General features: G+C 36.8%; 1 protein-coding gene across 1 annotated transcript in view; it reads right to left on the minus strand.

Annotated features, from left to right (window-relative positions):
• Positions 1–15292, minus strand: part of COLEC10 (collectin subfamily member 10) — a 33446-nt gene extending 18154 nt beyond the window's left edge. Inside the window, exon 1 of the mRNA XM_039853687.1 lies at positions 15035–15292. Coding sequence (XP_039709621.1) covers positions 15035–15182 — 148 coding nt within the window. The 5' untranslated portion in view covers positions 15183–15292. The remainder of the gene's footprint in view (positions 1–15034) is intronic.
• Positions 15293–21882: the final 6590 nt, after the last annotated feature.

The raw sequence follows: 21882 nt of genomic DNA on the forward strand, positions 1-21882 counted from the left end.
CGCAGTGCCTGGCGCTTGGTAAACTCATCTGTTCTTGGTTTTGGTTTGTGTTTTTAAACATACGACCACTTTTATATTTCTTGTTTTAATGAGACCAGAAGGGAGGTATACATATGACTATCATTGTTATCACCATCATCACCAAAAGTGACTTCTCTTTTGAACCTCACTTTGTATTCGGTACCTCAGTGCTTATCCCATAATCATTACTTACTTTTTTATTTGACTCTGTGTTTTGTTACTGTTTACTATGAAAGTTTTCACACAATTAATGAGACGTAGAATAAATATACAACCATTATTGAGATTTAATAATTAATATATTGTCCTTGCTTTATCTATTTATTTTTACTGCTGTTTTTTAAAAAGTAAATTATAGATATCATGGCATATCTTCCTTGAATACTGTAGCTAGTGTCTCTAAAAGATAAGATCATTCTTCTATGTAAACATAATATCATGGCATCAATCTTACTTTTTAATGGGCTATAGGGATTTGCTAAAGCCATCTTCATAGACTCCTGTGAGCCCTACATAACTCAAGAAAAAAGAGGTGAGCACTTAGGAAGAGAAGCAGATATTCAAAAGAGTAAACCTAGGTTTCTCTGAAAACAAATCATGACAAATAATTCCATTTTGTCTTCTGAAAGGACTACTAATGGATCGAAAGACTGCCATGACCAGAGTGGTTGGAATAAGATGAATTTCCATTGTCTTTTTCCAACAAGAAGATTCCAGTCGAATCTTCATTCATAAATAACAGTAGTTCCTGGGGATCTGGGATGATATGCTGATCCTGAGCTCAAGTCCTTATTAAATTACTTTCAAGCTTTGTGAACTTAGGTGTGATATTTAACCTCTCAAATTTTCTGTTTTATCTATAACTGGAAATAATTAGAGTCTCTACGTATTCTAAAGTCTCCTGAATTGAGAATTGTTTCCTAACTCTGAGACACGTGGTCTTTTGATTCATTTTAATAGCTTAGTGATGGAATTACAGGTAGGGGCAGCTTATCTGTAGACAAGGGAGATCCAGACCTTGGCCAATCTTGCTTAAGAACAATAAACAACAATATGAGTCTTGTGAATAGAAAAAATATTTACACATTTATAAAATATTGTTTATTTCTGGTCCTACAGTAGGGATATGGTTATAAAGGAACCACGTTCATCTTAGTTCCTTGGAAACTGCATGTCTTTGAGGAGAAAAGCAGTTCCAGGGAGAAGCTTATGCAGAAGATAGCATCTTTTAACCAAGATACAGTTTGCTGAGGGACTCAGCCTTTAGAACCATAGGTCTGACAGGACACTCATTCAAATTTCTTCCGGAAGCTTGATGCAATGGGCAGAACAGGAGTTTTTGTAGTCTTTTATGGGCTGAATTGTGTCCTTCCTTTCAAAATTTATATGTTGAAGGCCTAGTACTTCAAAATGTGACTATATTTGGAAATAAGTCCTTTAAAGAGGTGATTAAGTTAAATTGTGGCCATTAGGGTGGTCCTAATTCAATCTGGCTGGTGTCCTTATGAGAAGAGAAAATTTGGACACACAAAGGGACACAAGAGATGCCTACACACACCCCTGAAAAGACTATGTGAGGACACAGTGAGAAGACAGCCACTTGCAAACCAAGGAAAGAGGTCTTAGCTATGAGAGACCAAATCTACTGACTACTTGACCTTGGACTTCCAGGCTCTGGAACTGTAACAACAATAAATGTTTGTTGTTTAAGTCCTCTGGTTTGTGGTATTTTGTTATGGCAGCCCTAGTGAATGAATTCATAGCCACAGAGACCTAGGCTTAAATCTTAAATCTCCGCTTAACAGCTCTTTAATCTTATACTAAACAATTACTCTCTCTTCTTCAATTTTCTGTCTTGAAAATTGAGATAGTTATATTTTTCTCATGAAGTTACTTGAACAGTAAATAATATTATGAATGGTGACATCAAGTGTGCCCTCACTGATCCACTAAATACTGAGTGAATAGTGGGTACCTATTGCTTTTGTCTACCTGATATCTTCCGCCTGTGCTTCTGGTAACAGTGCCACAATTTTCTATAGGAAGCCGCATTTGCTCACTTTCAATTCATGTGATTTGAACCTTATCCACAGTAATTGGTTTGGCAATGGACGTGTGACCCAGTAAGAGCCAATAAGTCTCATTTTGTAGATAAGTCTCCTCAGTAATTCAAGCAGTTTTAAAAATGGAGACTTGCTTTTTCTTCAGGGGTGGTGAAAGAATAGATGATCATGGAAGTATCTGAATCACCATGAAGGGTGACCCTTCTTTAACAGGAAGTCATTATAGAGGAAAGCAGAACCAAGTGTGAAGGCTGAGTCTTGACCACATCTCTAGAGCCTGGCTATAGCTCAGCTTGAATCCTTCCCTGCTAAGTGGGTCTATAAATTCCCTTTCTCTCTTAGGTTTGTTTGTTTGATTAACCAGTTTAAGTATAGCTTGTGTTTGGTTTCTTTCACTTGCAAACGCAAGCTTCCTTACTAATATAACTAGTAGACACTGATCAGGGGAATAAGAGCCTTGCTATAAGATCAAAACCTCAGGAGAAGATGGGCATGTAAGCATACAATTACTGTGCTAGATGTCAGAAGAGTAGCTATTATGGGAGTATAAAGAAAGAAACATCTAACTACCTGCCCACAACTAACTGCCCCTACCACCATTCTCTCTCAGGAAGAAGTAAATAAGATCCCTCGCATTGGGCCCAGCAGAATACACTTATATCTCAAGGTAAATGAAAAAGAAAATAAGCTAAAATACAAATTTGTCATCCTATCAGGCAGTCTGATACTAAGATGTTCTCGTTAATAAAAGTTTATGTGGATTTTTATCTTCTGTCCAACTCCATGCACTCTATAGGTCCAGCTCTGTGTCACCTTCTTTACCCAGGAGTCTTCTATGTTCAGACTGTCCTGCTCCCATCTCCTTCTAGAACAGTCAGGATTCATCTCATTCTCTGAAGGGAACTCCCCTCACACTTCACAGCATCCACCACATTGAGTCATAGATAATGGAACAGGTCAGGGATGAGATATTATTTTCTCTGTATCCCCAGTATTTGGCAACAGGTGCTTTCTCAATAAAGATTTGCAAAATAAAAGGAATAACACCCTTAAAGACAAGATGAATGAATGTGAACTTAATGACAATACAGACAAATAAGTTAGTAATTGATTGAAATGTCATTCTCAATAATGGCTGGTTAATGAACTGACTTCAGCTTGTTGGGACATCTATGGTGATGGCTTATAATCTGGTAAGTCAGCCCAGGCAAATACACAAATCTTTCTTACTGCTCCCTCCACCTTTTTTTTTTTTTTTTCCTTTTTCTAATTTGCTCGTGTATACCAATATTACCGCCATGCTCTAATCTCCCAGGCTCAATACCCTAACTGGCTTTGACTGTTCATCCTTCCTCACTCCCATCTTGACTCTTACTTTGTTCTCACATCCATCTTTTCTTTTTCTGCAATACCTACGTCCTCTATTTTACCTCTATTTTACCTAGTGCTCATATTCTAACCCCTGCTCTTTGCAGGTGATCCTTAAATGGTCTTCATGGTGATTCCAAGTGCCTAGAATAATGTCTGTTCAATGAATAGTTGCTGAAATATTGGTTTCCTTGAATCGGAACTTGGCTTTTCCAAACCATCTTGCAAATTAATCTTTATAAAATCACATTTTCATTATAAAACTGGCCCATTCAAAATGTTTCAGCAGTTCATCTATGTTTATAGGCCAAGTCCAAACTAATTAGTCCAGCATTTGGACCTTCACAGACTGGTTCCAATGGAATTTTTCTGGCTTTATTTTCTGACATTGACCTGCATTACCTTCTATTCCTGTCCAACTTATTTATTCATTGTTCATTAACATGTCTTTCAATTCATGCCTCCATTGAATGGCATATGCTCTTCTCTCCTTTTGAAATTCATCTCGAGAAAAAAAGTTATAAAAGAAAAGATAGACATTTAGGACCATATGAGAAATGAAAAGTTTTTACATGATATAAGATGCCACATAAATATATAAAATTTATAAACAGATATATGATAGACAAGGAAAAAACAAACACTAAGACATAAGAATTATTAATATTCTTAATATGCAAAGAGCTTTCTCAAAGACAATAAATAAAAAGATGATATACAAATATAAACAATAAATGATAGATGAAAAATGTCCAGGCTCACTAAAAATACGTATATATGTAATGTCTGTTATAGTTTGCTAACAGATTGACTAATAATTTTAAAGATCTAATCACATCCCAAGATGCCATATATACAAAAAGCATTAATCATTGTTTTTGGCAATGTAAATTGCTACAGCGTTTCTGGATAATAACCTGTCTATATAATTAAAATAAAAAAACCACACACTAATTTAGGGAACCTAATTTACAGGAATAACTATAAGAACAAACATATATATGAGATTGTTTGTAGTGGCAAAAACAAAAACCATGAACAATCAGAAAGTTTGTCACTATGGGACTGATGAAAATACAAGCAAGACTATTATGTAGCTACTAAAAATAATGAGATGAGTGAGTTAAAAAAAATCTTTGGATAAGGAGTGAGCTCTGGGTTATACTATGAAAAGAATGTCTCTTGGAGAATCACATACATGTGATCCCATTTAGAACAAAGAGTAAATGAGCAGAATAAATATAGAGATATGTTGTTAATACCAAGCTATTAATTAATGACGGTTACATGGGAGAAGTGGGTCTGGAAGGGAAGGGTCACAGTGAAAAGTGAAATCATTGACTTCATTTTTGTATATATTTTGTACATATTTATAGAATTTATGCATTATAAGCATGAAATAGTCTCAAAATTAAAAAATAAGTTATGAATAATATAGAGGAACTATGTCCTTCTTTCCCTTTTAAGTCCTGCCCATGAAACTTATCTCAAATTAAATTCTAAATTCTCTGAACTTATTGAAAGAATTATTTCCTTAGCAATTCACCATTGGGTTCCTTGTTACTGCTTCTTAGTCAATGCCTTGAAGTATTATTTAAAAATGCGTCAGTGTGTAATTTTTTGTATAATGTCAACTAGTTAGAGTGTAAGTTCCTTGTAATAAGGGCAGATATTTCACACTTTATTCTCTAGAGCTATTCTATTCACAATTTGTTCACTCATTCATTCCTTGAACAAATATTTATTGAGTTTCTATTAGCTATTAAGTCCTGTAACAGGTCCTAGGGATGCAGCACTATCTTGGAAAAGACGTGATCTAAGCCTAAAAGTTTGGTGGGAAGGAGTCACCGAACGAGGTCTTAAAAATGTCATGAGCGTTAGTAAAGGGAAGCTGTTGTGTTTTGTTGGCGGCTAGCAAGGTGAGCTTTTGGAAAGATCAGTGATGTAGGGGTGGAAAGACTTGGCCTTTACTCATGAATACTCGTCTCTCCTCAAATGACAAGATAACATATCAAATAAGGAAATAAAATGAAAGCGCTTCTCCAATATTACTGTGCTTAAACAAATGCAAGGAAACGTAATCTGTAATGAGATACGTTGTGATTAATTTATTTAACAATAATATCACTGCCGATAATGATAACAACTAAAATTTTCAGGTGTTTATGACTATAGCCCAAGTCAGGTCATTAATATGCGTGACCATGACGTCAAACAATCTCTTATTTGGGCCCCATCATTTCTAGGGACCCGTGAACTTCATTCGCCCTTCAGCTCGTCTCTGTGTAACCTAGCAAAAAAAAAAAAAGTGAGGGTTTCATGAAAACTACAATCTTTCCTACTTGAATTACAAAGAACCTACGCTTTGTCTTCAGGCTTATTTGATTTAAAAAAAATAAAAAATAGCACTTGGGGCCTGCAAGTCTTTTGTAGTCACTGCATGTCTTAGTAAACAGGGAAGAAAAAAAACCTGACATTGTACTTAATGAAAAATACAACATTAAGGTTTGTTAGGCAGGTTTTCTTCTGTCTACATATATCATTCATTATTAAAATGTGTCCACAGCCAAGTCAGTAGGAACAAATGCAAGGAATAATCCATCCACCCAGGACTAAGTGGCACACTTCTGCAATACAATGCAGTGATTAGGAGCACCCGATCTGGGATCGGGGTGCTTAGTTCAGGTGCTGCTGGCTCCATCACTCACTGGCTCTGGTATTTTAGTGACCCACTTACATTCTTCAAGGCTTAGTTTCGTCGTCAGAAAATTTGAATCATTAAATATCTCTCTCCCAGTGTTGTCGAGAGGAGCCAATGTGATCATGCAGACGAAGGGCTGAATGGTGACCGGAACATGCCGTGAATGCTCGAGAAATATTGCAGCATAGCAGTGTCATCCAAAAGGCCACCTAAAACTTTTAGCCATTTGAAATTAGAGGGATAAAAAGAAGCCAAGGGAAAGCGATGCCTCTTTTGGCCCCTGCCTCAGCTGTGCAGATTTGCAGCAACCAGGCTGATGCATATTTTTGCTCCCAGAGATTTGTGTTTCTGGCACTGAAATGTTTACAACACTCTATAGCTGTAACACACAATATTCTGCCTATAAACCCTTTCAGTATGAAGTGGGGCAAAAACAAATTTAAAGAAAAGAGTAGTATTATTATTAAGTATAAGTAATAACTGTGTAATCCATGGACATCCCAACACTCTGTGAAAATGGCAGTGTCCTCCCTGGTGACTGTCACTAAATGAGGCAAAATATAAAAACTATGACTCGGGTCTATAGGTCACGTGATTGGCGTTTGTAGAAAAGAAATGCCTAATAAAAATGTATGACATCTATTTCCAACTGCCCACTAAACTCTTTCATCTGAATGTCCACAGGCAGCTCAAACGTGGTTAGAACTCATTACACCCTACAAATTTTGCTTCTGAAATCTCTCTCCAATATAACCCCTCCTCTCTATCCCAAAAGCCCTGATTAATCCCTTATTTTTAATTCACATTCCACCAGGAGCTTCTCCCACCCTTCAATCTATCTTCAACTCTGCAAGAGATTTATCTGCCAAAAAACAAATATAATTATGTCATTCTCCTCCTCAAAAACTTTCATGGGCTCCTTGGGTTTAAACTATCATTTAGCTGGTCAAACCTGATATAATCTCACAACTTTTACAAAACAGCTATGAAAACAGAAAAAAAAAAAAAGAGAAAGAAAGAAAAAAAGAAAAAGAAAAGAAAACCCAAGATACAATGAAAATTAGGATAACAAAGTATATAGAGTTTCTGTTTACACTGAAGCCACTGGAGCTAGAATAGGGAAAATAATCCTGTGCTCTATCTTATTAAAAGATCGATCCTATTTACCTAAAGGAGGTAGGATAACACTTAGCTCCTCTTCCTGTGGACATCCCTTCTCTGAGATGCAGTCTCTACTGATCAGAAAATTGATTCAATAACTTTTTTGCATTAATGATGGTTTTTGACATGGCAGAGTACTGTGCCCTAACCTCCTACCCCACCCAGATTTTTAATTCCAAAAAGTAAGACAGAAAGATATATAGGAGAACAGGCTGTGACATGATACATTTTGGGAAATTCAGTTCCCACTAATTAAGCCTTACAGGCAGGTGCGGGAACACCTTGGCAGCAGTAAATGCTGGAAATTATGGTTTTGCATATGTTCATCTGTTCAGACTAAAAATATTATAGAATCAGGAAGAGGGAGCAAGAGAACAGTTCTATATTAGTGCAGTTGGGCCACATTAGAATAACAACAACACGGTATTGGCTGCCTTGATCATGAGAAAACATAAAAAATATGTAAATTAATAAAAAATTTGAGCCCATCTTAATTTGGAAACTATAGTGTCACCTGAGGTTACTCCAATCTAGAAGCAGGTCATATCCCTTGCTTTGAACACTCTACGTGAACTTTATTTCAGTGTATCTGGCTTGTATCTATGGTCTAGTACCAGCTTTGCCCCAAGATCACTGGTGGCATTGTCCAGCCTTGCTATTCAAATGCTAGGGTGACACTGATAAATCATTTTGACATAATCAGTTCCAGAGACCCTCCTCTATGGTATATCAAAGTCTCCAGTCTCTCTGGGGACTTTCATTTCAGTCTGAAGCATACTGTCAACACGTGATGCCACTCCCAACTTCTCACTGGATATACAGGCTTCCTCCTTTTGGTTGGTCTGTCATTTTGTCACTCAGTATGTGATCTGACAAGAGACAGATGACATCTTTGTCTGCTTTTGGACATGAATGTCAAAATATTTTTTCTAGATATTTGTTATCTCAGGCCAGACAGAACAATGCCATTTAGACTGTTTGCAATTGCACCTAATATTATAATGTCTCGCACACGACGCATCTCCAAATCTCATAGTTCTTGAAGTGCAGAGAATAATGAGTCACCTCTTTGAGAAATTTGGTATCTACAGGATGTCTGACCTCTTATTGAGGTATGGCTGATTTTGCCTAAGATCATTTAAGAGATTTTAGCTCATCTCATCGACTGAGTTGATTAGCATTACTTCCTTCAAGGTTAGGGAGGTCAAACAGGCATAGGATTTCTCTTCAGAATACTTGCTCATAGCTGTGAGGTTAGATCACATGCAAAGGTAGTGTGCTTTAGTTTCTTTCTCTTTAAATAGGGATAATAATTTCTACAGTATGTCGGTGGAGCTAAAGCAAAATAATGGATAAACTATGCATTCTAAAGACTCACATTTGTATAATTTTTTTTGACAGATACAAGTATTGTCAAGTGGCCACAAGAGACATTAAATGATGCTTCCAGAGTTTTCAAATCAAGAACAATCACAATAAATAATTTAAAAACAATGAAATTATTTAGATGCTACTTTACTTGAGTTTCAGAGTGTCAGGTTTTTACTCTGTATATTTACAACTCATAAAAGAGCAGAAAAAGCTATAAAATATAATTTAAAGAATTTTGTAAAATTATAGGGTGTTGCAAATCAAATGTGGTACAAAAACCAGACAGACTGGTTATGGGTTGGAATATCCTGAAAAGATATGGAGAGGACAAATAAAGTCATTTCTAACAGGATTGAGGAAGTTTCCAGAAGTAGAATCACATGAAGACAAATAAGAAGGGTGAGAAACAGATAAGTCGTGTCTGGTCTATGTATATTATCAATGACCCAAGGCCAACAGAACTGCCTACCTGTGGCATAGACAATAACTAAAGGAAAACATCCCTTAAAGAAAGGGAAAAAAACCCAAAAAACAGGAAAAACACTCTTATTCTCCCTTTGGGTTTTGCTAATGTGTGGTTTGCTAATATTTACAGAGTCCTTAAGGACAGCGCTAAGTGCTTTATGTGGCTTAACTCATTGCTTCTCACCACAGCTCTCTGCAGTAATCACACGATTATCAGCCCATGTTACCGATGAGAAAACTGAGGCCTGGTTTTGTGTGTCTTAACTCATTTAATCTTATTATATCCCTAGTGATATTTATAAAGTCATTATTCCCAGTTTACTGATAAGCAACACCAGACTCAGTTGGAGAACTACAGAAAGATGGCAACATTACTGAAAGGAACAGGTGGTCTCAAGTTCGTGAGCTATTGAAGAATAAAGGTTGACTTTGCAGCGAGACTAAAAATAGGCAGGAAAATGCAACAAGGAGCAGAGATGGTGGCATTTTCCTGGTCATTTCTATTTGTTGAACCAACTTTATAATCCATGAGCCTTTCTTTAGGGAGGAAGCTTATGATGACTAGTAGTAGCAATAGAAGCTAATAAAAGAAATAATGGTAGCTAAGCTATACGCTAAACATGTTTTAATTTTCAACGTAAACATTTCAGACGGACAGTATTATTATTGCCACTTAAAAAATGAGGATGTTGAAGCTCGAGATCACATACATAGTAAGTGGCGGTGTTCAAATCTGAAACCATCCATTCTGTCTCCAAACCCCATGATCTTTACCAACATGCAAGTACCTATTACTATGGTCTTTCATAGTGATTGATATACAGCCAAATTATTATGTAAGAGAGTTGAAGAGAAAAATGGCATGAGTCGAGGTTATACCCTTACTAAACTGAAACAAACTAATATATATATATATATATATATTTTGGTCATTACCGGTCACTACCTCCTGACTCATCTTTGCCCACACTTTGATTGACTGGAGTTTTATTCTTCCCTTCCTGACATAACCTTGAAATATTTTCTTGGCATCTACCCAAAGAGAAAAGGAGAGAAAAAATGGTTTTGTACACCCACACAGTGAAATACAGAGTTAAAAAAAGACAAGCCACTTAAAAATCTGGTCTCTCCTTATGCATAAAATACACAATAAAACTCATAATGAAAGAATCCATTAATTAACATAATTAATATACAGGTTTTGGGAAAATACCCACTTCCTTAACCTCTCGGATAAAGTCACCAGAAAGAAATCAGCAGCTTAATTTATATCAAGGTGACCGAGTTAAAACAATTCTGTACTATGTTTATATATTGACCTCACAGAACTTCTTTTCTAATATTAATTTATAGCAGTGAAGGAAGGATCATTTCATGCTTAATAATAAAACGTGAGAACAATGATATAATGTGGCAGAATAGAACAATGACTGGCTTGGGAATCTGGAATATGAGCTCTAGTTCTAGCCCTGCCACCAGTTGGCAGCTGTGTGACATAGAATAAGTTATTTTACTTCTCTGGGCTTTAGTTTTCACAAACATAAAAATAACTAGAGTGAAAACGAATTATCTCTGAGAGTTACTTTACAGGGAGTGAGACTTCCAATTTGAGTGTGAAAGCGATCCTGATGTTTCTGGCCATCTGTTTGCGGAAGTCACAAGAAGGCCTGTTTGGAGGCTGAGAAGGCTTCTGGGAAATAACTCAAGCTGTGTCAGTTGCTGAGACCCAGAGCCATGTTCAGGAAAATGGAGGGTGGCCAGATAGAAGTCCATTTCCTAATGGCTAAAGGGTTTGCTGAGAAAGAAATGATTCCAGATAGAGGGTTGCTCCACAGGGCTTCCTTTATGGCAAAGCTATGCACTTCGTGCCGTCTGGCACTCATGTGTGTCACCCGGTCCGCCTATGCATGAGCTCCATAGTGACCAATAGGAGCTTTAAGTAAAAACTGAAGTAGCTCTTCCATTCTCCCTATAAAATACTGTGATGCTGTCAGCACTGCTTAGGGGACCCAATGGTTAGAGGGTTTAGGGAGCAGATTAGAGCATGGAGTCAACGAGAGCCACACTGAGTTCCAACTTGCCACTTTCCAATTGTGTGGCCTTACCCTAGTGGCTTCTTAGTTCTGAACCTCAGTTTCTTCATCTGTCAAATGATAATTGTCAAGTTTTCTTTCTCAAAGTCAACCAAGGTAATTAAATTTAAAAACGTCATGAAGCGCTCACACGGTGCCTGGGGAATGCAACCCTTTAATATGTGTTGGTATCACTGATCCCACCACCGCAACTGAGGTTGTCATTAGAGTCACACTGAAGGGAAGAGACAGCTTCCCCATGAGTCCGTCACGGGCCACTGGGTGGAGGAGTCATCATGCTCACTTGTAGGCGCTGTATCATCTTCAGAAGCGATGGAAACCCTGACTTATTGAGTGAAGTGGTGCCGGGTTAGCAGCCAGGCTAGGCTGACACAGGGGCATCAGTGAAGCTGAGGCATGTCGTCACTTTCAGCATGTGTTAGCATCCATACCACAATGAGCTAAGAAGTTGCAAGAACCGCACGTTCTTAGGCATTGTCTTATCCATTTCTTATCAAAAAGGGGTCAATGGAGTGTGTTTCCACGACATTGCGGTGGATGTCATGGAATGACACTGGACTCAGAGTCAGAAGGCGAGGTAAATTCACGCCGCATGACTGCACTGCATCTGCTTGCAAGGCTGCGGCCACTCTCCTTGGCCTCTGGGTTGTTGTTTTCTTATCTTTTCTTTAAGTTTAAAGCAATGGGTACCATGCCGGACAATTGTGAAAATTCAACAAGATAGCATATCTCAAAGATCCTTGGAAATGGTAAAGCATCACCTAAATAAATATCTCTTACTGGTTTTAAAATTCTTTTTAACATTTCTTGTTAGTTTCCTAGCATTGTTGTTTTTAAGTAAAACCACTAGAGGTCAGAATTTCACACAAATTGTTTAAAGATCCCACCGAGGTAGGAAAGAAAAGAGCACATTTTCCTACAAAGCAGCATAAAATAATAAATTTAAGGCATAGAAAGAAAAATAAGGATGGCCTTCAACAAAGAAGTTTTGATAACTGGAACAATGCTCATTCTTAAAATCGTTATTCAACAGACTTAGATAGGAAGAGGGAAGAAAGGTAAATAGAATTTAAGTACCTATTCATGATGTCTAACACAGCTTAAAGTGTACATTGATCGTCTTATATTATTCTTAAAACAGGTCTATGATGAAGGCCCATTTTACAAAGAAAGAAACTGAAACATCAGTAGATAGAATAACACATCGAAGATCAAACAGATTCAATCCCATGTCTTTCCACTAAGTCACGCCTGGGAAATAACGTAGTGAAATATGGTATCTCTCTATTGGACAGCGGATTATATGGCAGGTTAGCATACCTGGCTCCCCACCTGCAACTCTTAATAATTTATTTAGTTCACAATCTTCCAAATGAATTTAGAGAAAACTCCGTGTATTGTCTGTTTCTCAGGATACCTAGACGTTTCTGAGCACAGTGCTGGTAAATAGTATAGGGCAATAATTAGCCATGGAGAAAAGTATAGACCAGTTTAATCGTAGGAAAAATATATGAGCAGAAGAAACAGTCCTTTAAAATGTTTAGTTGGCCATCAAGGCTTTTTTTTGTTTTTTGTTTTTTTGTTTTTTGTTTTGTTGTTGTTGTTGTTGTTTTCAGTTTTAGAACTAAATATGCAAATCTGCCTTGTTCAGGGGTGGGGAAAGGCTGTTATTATGTTTACAAAGGAATTAGATAGGGTAGATCGCAGTTTATAACCTGATAGGAGAGTTTTAAGAAGCACAACAACTACATCTTGTTTTTCACTGTATGTCCAACATCTAACACAGGGCCTGGAGCAGAGGAAGGCAGTGAAGCGCATTCTCATGATGCTGCATGTGCACATACAGGCAATTTGCAAAGGAAAAACAGAGTTAACTGTGTCCTGACTCCACGGGTTTGCAGTCTAATACCCAGCTTGAAATGGAGATACACGTTCTAGGACACATTCTTTCTTAGTTTGAAACCTTCAGTATCTCACATGATGCTTGGGACTTAGTAGATTGTCAGCACATTCCCAAATCATGGAATTACTTTAATAAGAAAAGAACTTAGAATCCATCTGATGCAAAGTTCCCAGGCTCTGGGGGAAGAAGAAGAAATCGTACTAGATCAATAACAGACCTGGCTCTGACACTCAGGGTTTGAGAGGCCCCTTTCCTAAGTCTCGCTTAGGAGCGCTCGCTTCCTTACTCTGTCACATTTCTGGCTTGTAACCGTCATGTAATTTCTACACAGGCTCAGGAAGGGAGCTAAAGAGGTTTCCATTGTTTGAAATCTTAACGGGGTTTCTAATGGGAAGGTGGAGGTTTCGTGGTAAGTAATGAAATGAGGGGAGGAAGACTCATGGTGGACGCTCTGCTGGTATCCAACAAATTTTATTTGCTCTCTGTTTTCTCTCCTAAATCATTTATTTCTCCATTGCTCATGACACTAATATATATTATTTAATGCATCTCTTGTGCCTAAAATAGTGCTTGGCACTTAGTAGGTATTCAATGTGTGTTGGCTGAATTGGAATGAATAGAATTGTCAGATTGAAATGCATTATAATTTGAACACTATTTTAATAACATTTCCTCCATTTTTCTTCCGGTTTGAAAGTTGCAGTTTCTCTGCAAGAAAAATTATTTTAACAGTGCAGTTCTCAATTGGTTTTTTTCCATTTGCGGGAACAAGGAAAATTTTAAGTTTTAGCATTTTCCATGACACGCTGGGAATAATACAAAGCTTCCTATACTCTATGGAAAGTCAGTAGTGGTTTTAAGTAATTTACTTTATTTCTAATCAAAACCTTCTTTTCTAAACATTTGCCCTCATATTATGCATTTAATCATCCAAGAAATTATTTGGAAGCCCCAAGGTCTCATTGTTCTCCCTGCATTTATTTTATGGTATCAGAGGTTAAAACTTGGATTGCAATCCTAGGAGGAAATTAATTCACTGATTAAGAAAAATGCACTTTAAGCAATACGCATTTAAATAACTGACAAGCTTGGGTGATGTGTTGCTGATTTTTTTGAAAGACCTTTTTTTCTACTTAAAATTTTAAGCATCTGCAGTTCTCTCACCCTATAGCCTGGAGAAATAGCATGAATTACTAATGAGGGAACACCAATCTGCACTGCAGTGACCACTTTTAAACCAATGGGTTAGAGCCGAAACCAGGAAAACAGCAGCATTTTTTATTAACCAGTTGCTTGAAGCACATTTAGACCTTGGCTCTACTTGAAAAAAGTTTTGCAATATTCTATCATCCTTCAGCTGAAGGCACTTGGCCCCAAAGACTACTTTCAAATAAAGAAATGTTGATTTGTACACTACCTCCAAACCTTGACAAAATTTTTCCTCTGCACTGAAACCCAGGAGCCCATTAGTTTATGAAACATACAAAAGAGTTAATATTTTCTTTACCGAGATTTTTGTCTAGTACCTTTACCAGAATCAGGATGAGAAAGGAGCTGGAATAAAAACAACCCAAGATGCTTTAAAGGAAAGGATTCCCGAAGACTAATGTCTTGCCGTGGATCTGCCCTAGAGCCGAACAGAAGAGGGACCTGGGTGAGCTCCATCACATCCCTGCCCTGGGGTTCCACCCCCTCCAAACATTCTCTTACCTAACATCAAAGGAGATCGAAAAATAAGTAACAGGCCATTGATTTTCCAAAACAGAAGGCAAATGGGAGGAACTCGGGGAGGGGAGGAGAGAAAGTTGCAGTGGACTAGAATGGGGTTGAGAGGTGAAGGAAGAGAGCTTACTTATTATAGATTAAAATTTTATTTTTCTTTCCTCACCTTTGGGTCCTGGTGAAATCGTGTGTGTGGCACAGACTTCAGTGGTAGGACGACTATCCATGTCCAGACCCAGCCCTTGAATTTGCAAGAGAAAGAGTACCAGGAGGATGAACTGGTTTCTTCGGAGTGGGACTCCAAAGCCACCCATTGCTGTGGTTCTTCAAAAAAGGGTCACCCAGAAGCACCAAATAAATGGCTTTATTTTAAATAAAAGCTTTGCTTTGGGGAAGAGAGTGAAGTCTCTGGAGCACACATTCCTAAAAGGGCTGCAAAGACAAGAAGGAAGCACATCCCAGGTTGTTTATTTTCTCAGTATTCCAAATGGACCTTACATTGTCCAGACTGTTTATTTTCAAGTGACAACAGTTTATTGAAAACGATCTCTGAGCTAAACACTCAAGTGTGCAGGTCAGTAGAAACATTCCACAGAACAGAGACGATAGAGATGCTTTCTGCTCAGCACATGAGCTGACAATTTAATTCTCGATATTGCATTTAAGTGCTAGGCTTCCAGAAATATTGAGCCAGAGAGTTCTTGAGTTACCCACGTGTGTTATTTAAGCACTATGCATGGCTCTGAGCTTTTTCATAAGAAAATATTCATTACTTGTTTGTGACAGTCGAACAGCAAAGCTCTCACTACTCTCCATGACCTTCTATCCTTCTCTTGCTACAAAGAATTGTCTTGAGATTAAACCCCAAAGCAAAGAACACCAGCTTTACTGCAAAGCAATCTGGCAATATGTATCAAGAATATTAAAAATATTTATAGGCTTTGGCCTAGTAATTGCTTTTCTGGTACACTACCTCAAGGAAATATTCTGAAATGTGGATAAAGCTTGATCTGCAAACATATGGCAAAAAGGGGGAAGGGGCATCGATTGCCTAACAATACGTTAAATGGTTGGCAAATCTTAGTAAATACAAACATGTGAGAGAGTATGACATGACAATTTTATTCAAATGATGTTTGTAGCAAGTTTTTGATAAAATGAAAAAAGCTTGTGGTATTGTTTATTAAAAAGCAGGACAGATATAGATAATATAACTATAGACATAGGTATATGTACAATGATAGAAATAGAGATTTCTCTCTACATTTATCTATAGTATATGTATCTATGTATCCATCCATCCATCCACTCATCCATCCATCCATCCATCCATCCATCCATCCATCCATCCATCCATCCGCCTACTTATCTGTTTTGTTAACTCATGACCTGTATAAATAACTTATGCTTAGTAAGATATTGAAAAACTAGAATCAGAATCACATACAGCAGGGAGATGCCTTACCTTCTGTATTCTTGAAGAGGCATGTTGGGCCTAAAGAGTTTTGGAACTGCTTTCCTTGAAATTGGAAAAGAAGGACCTTACAGATCCTGGTAAGAACTAATAGTTATCCTTAAAATATGTCATTACAAGTAAATGTCAATCTAAGAAATATAAATGTATTTGTTTCCTAGAATTTCTGTAACAAAGAACCACAAACTGGGTGGTTTAAACAACAAAAGTTTATCATCTCACAATTCTGGAGGCTGGAAGTCTGAGATTGAGGTGCTGGCAAGGTCATGATTCTTGTGAAGGTGCAAGGAAAGGGTCTGTTCCAGACCCCTCTCAGCTTCTGGTAATTCCTTTGCTTGTGATAGTGTAACTCCAGTCTCCATTTGGAGCTCTCCTTCTGTGTGTGTGTGTGTGTGTGTGTGTGTGTGTGTGTGTGTGTGTGTCCCTGTCCAATTTTTTTTTAAGGAGCATGCCATTCATAATGGATTAGTGCTCACTCTAATGATCTCATTTTAACTTGATTTCCCCTGTAACAAGCCTGTCTCTACATATGACTACATTATGAGGTACTGAAGGTTAGGACTTCAATGTATTAATTTTTTGGCTGGGGAGACAGAATTCAACTTGTACCAGTAGACATATAGTATGACTTAACTGATCCTGTCATGAGTAATACAAGGACAGGGAGGGAAAGAAACTGGCATTGATTGAATAGTCATTATGTGCAAGGGTAGGGTTAGTCTCTTAATTTATCTTATTTAAACCATAAAATAGTGCTGCGAAATATATATAAGTAATCTCCCCTTTTTGCAGACAAAGTACCCCCAGCTCACAAAAGTTAAGCAGTTGGCTTAAGGTCACTGCGATGGTTAATTTTATATGTCAACTTGCCAAGTATTTGGCTAAGTGTAATTTCTGCAAGACTGTTAGGGTGTTTCTGGAGGAGATTAACATTTGAACTGGTGGACCGATTAAAGCAGAGGGCCAACCTCCCCCCCCCTCAAAAAAAAAAGTGTGGGTGGGCCTCACTCAATCCTTTGAGGGTCTGAATAGAACGAAAAGGTGCAGAAGAATTTTCTCTCTGCCTGACCATGAAACTGGGACTTTGGTTTTCTCTGGCACTTGGACTTGAGCTTACAGCACCATCTCCCCCGATTTTTGAAAGAAACTTACTCCATTTCCTCCCCTTTTTCTCAGACCTCTGGACTCAGACTGAAACTCTGCCACCAGTTTGCCTGGGCCTTCAGCTTGCACACGGCAGGTTGTGAGATTCTCAGCCTCCATAATCACGTGAGCCAAGTCATTATAATAAACCTTTCTCTCTCTAGATATGTAGATGTAGGTATGTAAATATATACAGATATAGCTATTAATATAGACATAGATATATCCTGTTAGTTCTGTTTCTCTGGAGAACTCTAAGCTATCCATTGAAAAAAGAAAAAAAGAAATTTGAATACAAATTATTTCCAAAAATTCCTGCTTTAAAATGCTATTTGGCTTCCATAAAAGTGAATATTCTTAAGCTTTGAGGATGAATTAATTTTCACACATGCTTTTGCCATGTTAACAGTGATAGGAAAATAATGGGAATTAGTAGAATGGTGTCAGAAGCCTCAAATTCCACATTTGTCATAAACAGATACTTGACAGAGCACATTACTCAACTTCAATTGCCACAAAGCATATAAAGTAAGTTTGAACTTGATATTTAATGTACGTTCTGAATTCTATGATTCTTCGAAAATAGGTATTCTTTAAGTTTTTTTAGACTCTTCTAAATCTATTTCTTTCATTTCGTTTTCAAGCATTCCTTGGCACACGAAAATACATTCATTACATTTATATATAGAAATCCACTGGTAACAGTTTGAAGCACTCTTTTTCCTTGAGATGTCCTATTCCTGTTCTTTTCAACCTCCTATTTTAAGACCCAACAATGCATATAAATATTTTACTATATTAATGAATAGACTATTACACCAAAATTTAAATTGGTATAGATTATTCATCACATATTTTATACATAAAATATTACTTAACATTGAGAATTTAAAATTTCTAATATTATTAATATAAATAACACTATGATGAACATCTTTAGACGTCAATCTGTGTATCCATTACCTCTGAGCACTGAAGAAGACAAATGCATATGGCAACTCACTAAATGCTGCGAGCAACAGAATATAAAAATTAAAAGAAAATAAAAAAATAACTCATATATATTGTAGCCATATAGGGCTCTTCTTTCTACAGAGACTATGGTCTCCAGGATTTATTTTTTCTCATCTGACTTAGAAACTACAGTTCCCTTTCTTCCTTACTGATAAATATGAAGAGCTTATAAATAGGTGCAAATTCAGAGAAGAGGACTTTCATAGACCAGAGATGAATGCCCTACTTTTAGCTAGGGTTTACCAAGAAATGTGATCTTAAAAATCACTTTTCAGCTTCAATCTGCATGACTGGAAAAACACTACTGTCACTAAGAAACCTTGGTCAAAGAAAGAACTAGTTTTGAGGGGAAATAATGTGGCTAGTAAGTTGAGAGGTCAGGGAAATAACAGGATGGAGATTACAGGCAGCAGACTGGAACACAGGTATTGGTTCTAGGGGAAAATATAGAAGCTGAGATTTCGATTTGAGAGTCGCAGGAATAGAGATTATAGATAAAGGTAGTTCAAGAGTATAGAAGAAGCTCGAGTATAAATGTGGAGAGAGTATATATTCAGGGGCCAGAAGGTAGAGGAAAGGCTAGCAAATAAGTCAGGGAGAGAGCAAAATGTCATGTAAGCTAAAGGACAAGAAATTTTAAACATATAATGGATGCTAATTAATGCATGGAAGCATCAGATGAAGGTTGAGAACAAGCCATGGAATTTTGGCGTCAAACATTTGTAAATAGAATCTTATGAATGAAAGAGACCATTCAGTGCAGAGATTTCATAAAGAAGAAAGGGAAGGAGTGACAAAGAGTCCCATGTCTACTTGGAAAGTCATTATTGAACAGTTATAATAATTTTTCAAAATTAATCATAATGACATTTTTACTGACTCAAGTCTCTTTTACTTATAATCAGCACCTAGGAACTTGCTATATGTCTTAAGTTTCCAAACGGTGCTTAAACATGAATGCAGTTAAAACTGAATGGTGTGACAGGTGAGCTAATGGGATCAGACTAATTTTTTAAGAAATTTGTTGATGAAGAAAAGAAAAATAATACAGAAAGTATTAAGAGAACCTTATCCATGAATAATTGAAGGGAGTGATGTGTAACAAAAGTTGTGAGCCGGCTGCTTACAATTTTAAAAACTTTGTAGAGGTTCTTTGATAACCCAATAAATATGGGATGAAATAAATAAAATAAATTTTAAAATAGAAGAGATGATGAAATTAATAAAAGGAAGTTGTCAAGTTATGTTCAAGGTATTCTTCTTAGTGTGTGAAAAATATCCAATGTCCAGCAGAAAGATTTCTATTTAGACTTAAGAGTTTACTCTCAGCTAGAAAACGAAGTCATTAAGAACAAGTCAACTCGTTAACACGTTTTTAAAATAGACAATTAACCAATGATTTTTCTTTAAAATGTAGTTTTAAAATAGACAATAAGCAAATCAAATTTTTAGTGTCAAATTGAAAGAGGTTAATGGTAAATCTAAAACGATAAGAATCACTGGTTGATTTATGAGGTTGTCTGTATAATTCCACATTTTTCTGAATTGTTCATCTTCCATTTCCCAAGGCATTGAAATTTCAAGCTTAGCTTTTTGCTTATCCAAATATGTCATGTTACTAAAGTGAATAACAAGTGATATTTTTCCCATTTCTCTTCTACTCATTTTTTGGGTGTTAAACGGTGGCTCCATTAACTACATGTTTTCATTCTAATCACCGGAACTTGTAATTGTGATCTTATTTGGCAAAAGTGTCTTTGCAGATGTAATTAAGCTAAGGATCTCAAGAAGAAATAATCCTGGGTTATCTGAGTGGGCCCTAAACCCAATGATGTCCTTATAAGAGACACACGAAGGAGAGACACGAGGACAAACAGAAGACTGGCGAAGACAGAGGCAGAGGTTGAAGTTATGCAGCCACAAGCTGAGGGATACCTGAAGCCACCAGAGACTGGAAGAGGCAAGAAACATCTTCCCTTGAGGCTTCGGAAGGAGCTCAGCCCTGCCGACACCTTGATTTTGTACTTCTGGCCTTCAGAACTGTGAGATAATAAATTGCTGTTGTTTTAAGCCAACAAGTTTGTGGCGATTTGTTATGGCAGCCTAGGAAACTAATACACCATTCTTCTGATATTCATCCAGTTACTGGAAGGAATGACACATCAAAACATTTACGCAGTGCCTGACAGAGACCCAGCAACATCTGTTCCTGTGCATTTTAATTATCATGCAACCAGCTTAGAAGATATACAGGATATGAAACAAGCAAGCATATCCTAAGGCAAAGTGTTTACTAGTTAAAATAGGATAGCGACAACACGACAACCTCTTACCTCTTAAAGGAATTTCCTGACAAATTGATATAACTCAACTCCAGACTTTTGTCTTTGTCCATTTATCTAAGTATCTTATTGGATTAAAGTTCTTTCTTGTGAATTAATTTAATTAAATGCAATTTGTAAAAAAATGGAAATTAGTAGAATGGCTTTATAATGATGCATATTTAGAAAGCAACATGCTAACAAACACTCACAAAATTACTTTATGTTTTACATTTTAAATTTGCTTATCAAAGCATATTTTAAAAAACTCAAATGGTTTTAACAAGCTTGAGTTTAAACAGAAAGCGCCTGCTATTCCTGCCCCATTTCTGATTTTTATTCCCATAAGAAAATTATTTTAATAATTTTAGTGTGTCTTCTTTCATTTCTCCCATATTTTTAGATAACAAATTTATACTGATGTTCTTGATTGTAATTTTTTTCCAATTCAGATACTCATTGACTTCTTAATGTGAAAGATGGTTATTTTTTTGTCTTTCATCCTTAGCCCTACAACCTCCTCCACACATATCTCCTTTTCTTTCTCTTTGTAATTTAATAGTATCATTTTAATACAATATTCGATGTGTATAGTATAATGACTCTATAACAATAATTCATAGCTGAATCAAATATGCATTACAAGTACGTTTTGTTTCTTGTACTAATTTTGTATTCACAAGATTTAATAATTGTATTTTCTTTTGCATAGCTTTCTATGTACCCAGCCCACATTATGGTTTGTACTCAGCCCATAATACTAATTCTCTGTAATTTGTCAGTTCTGTGGAAAACGTAGAATATTCAATTAGTTTCCACTGCTTTTCTTAGAAATGTCTTCTGAAACCCTCAAGCTTCTTGCTCCATCTGGATCTGATATTTTTTTTAAGCCTGTGTAGAGCTGTAATCTTGGGACTCATCTTTACCATCTATTGTCTGTGAATCTGTGTTACAACTCCTTTTCCTGTATCCACATCTTTTTTTTTTCTTGGTTTCATCTCTCATTTTTAGCATGTCTTCCAGTAATTTCCTGAGAGAGAGTGAAGCTGCAGATACATTTTT

This window comes from Pteropus medius, unplaced genomic scaffold, assembly GCF_902729225.1.
Source record: "Pteropus medius unplaced genomic scaffold, Ma_sr-lr_union100, whole genome shotgun sequence".
Lineage (NCBI taxonomy): Eukaryota > Metazoa > Chordata > Mammalia > Chiroptera > Pteropodidae > Pteropus > Pteropus medius.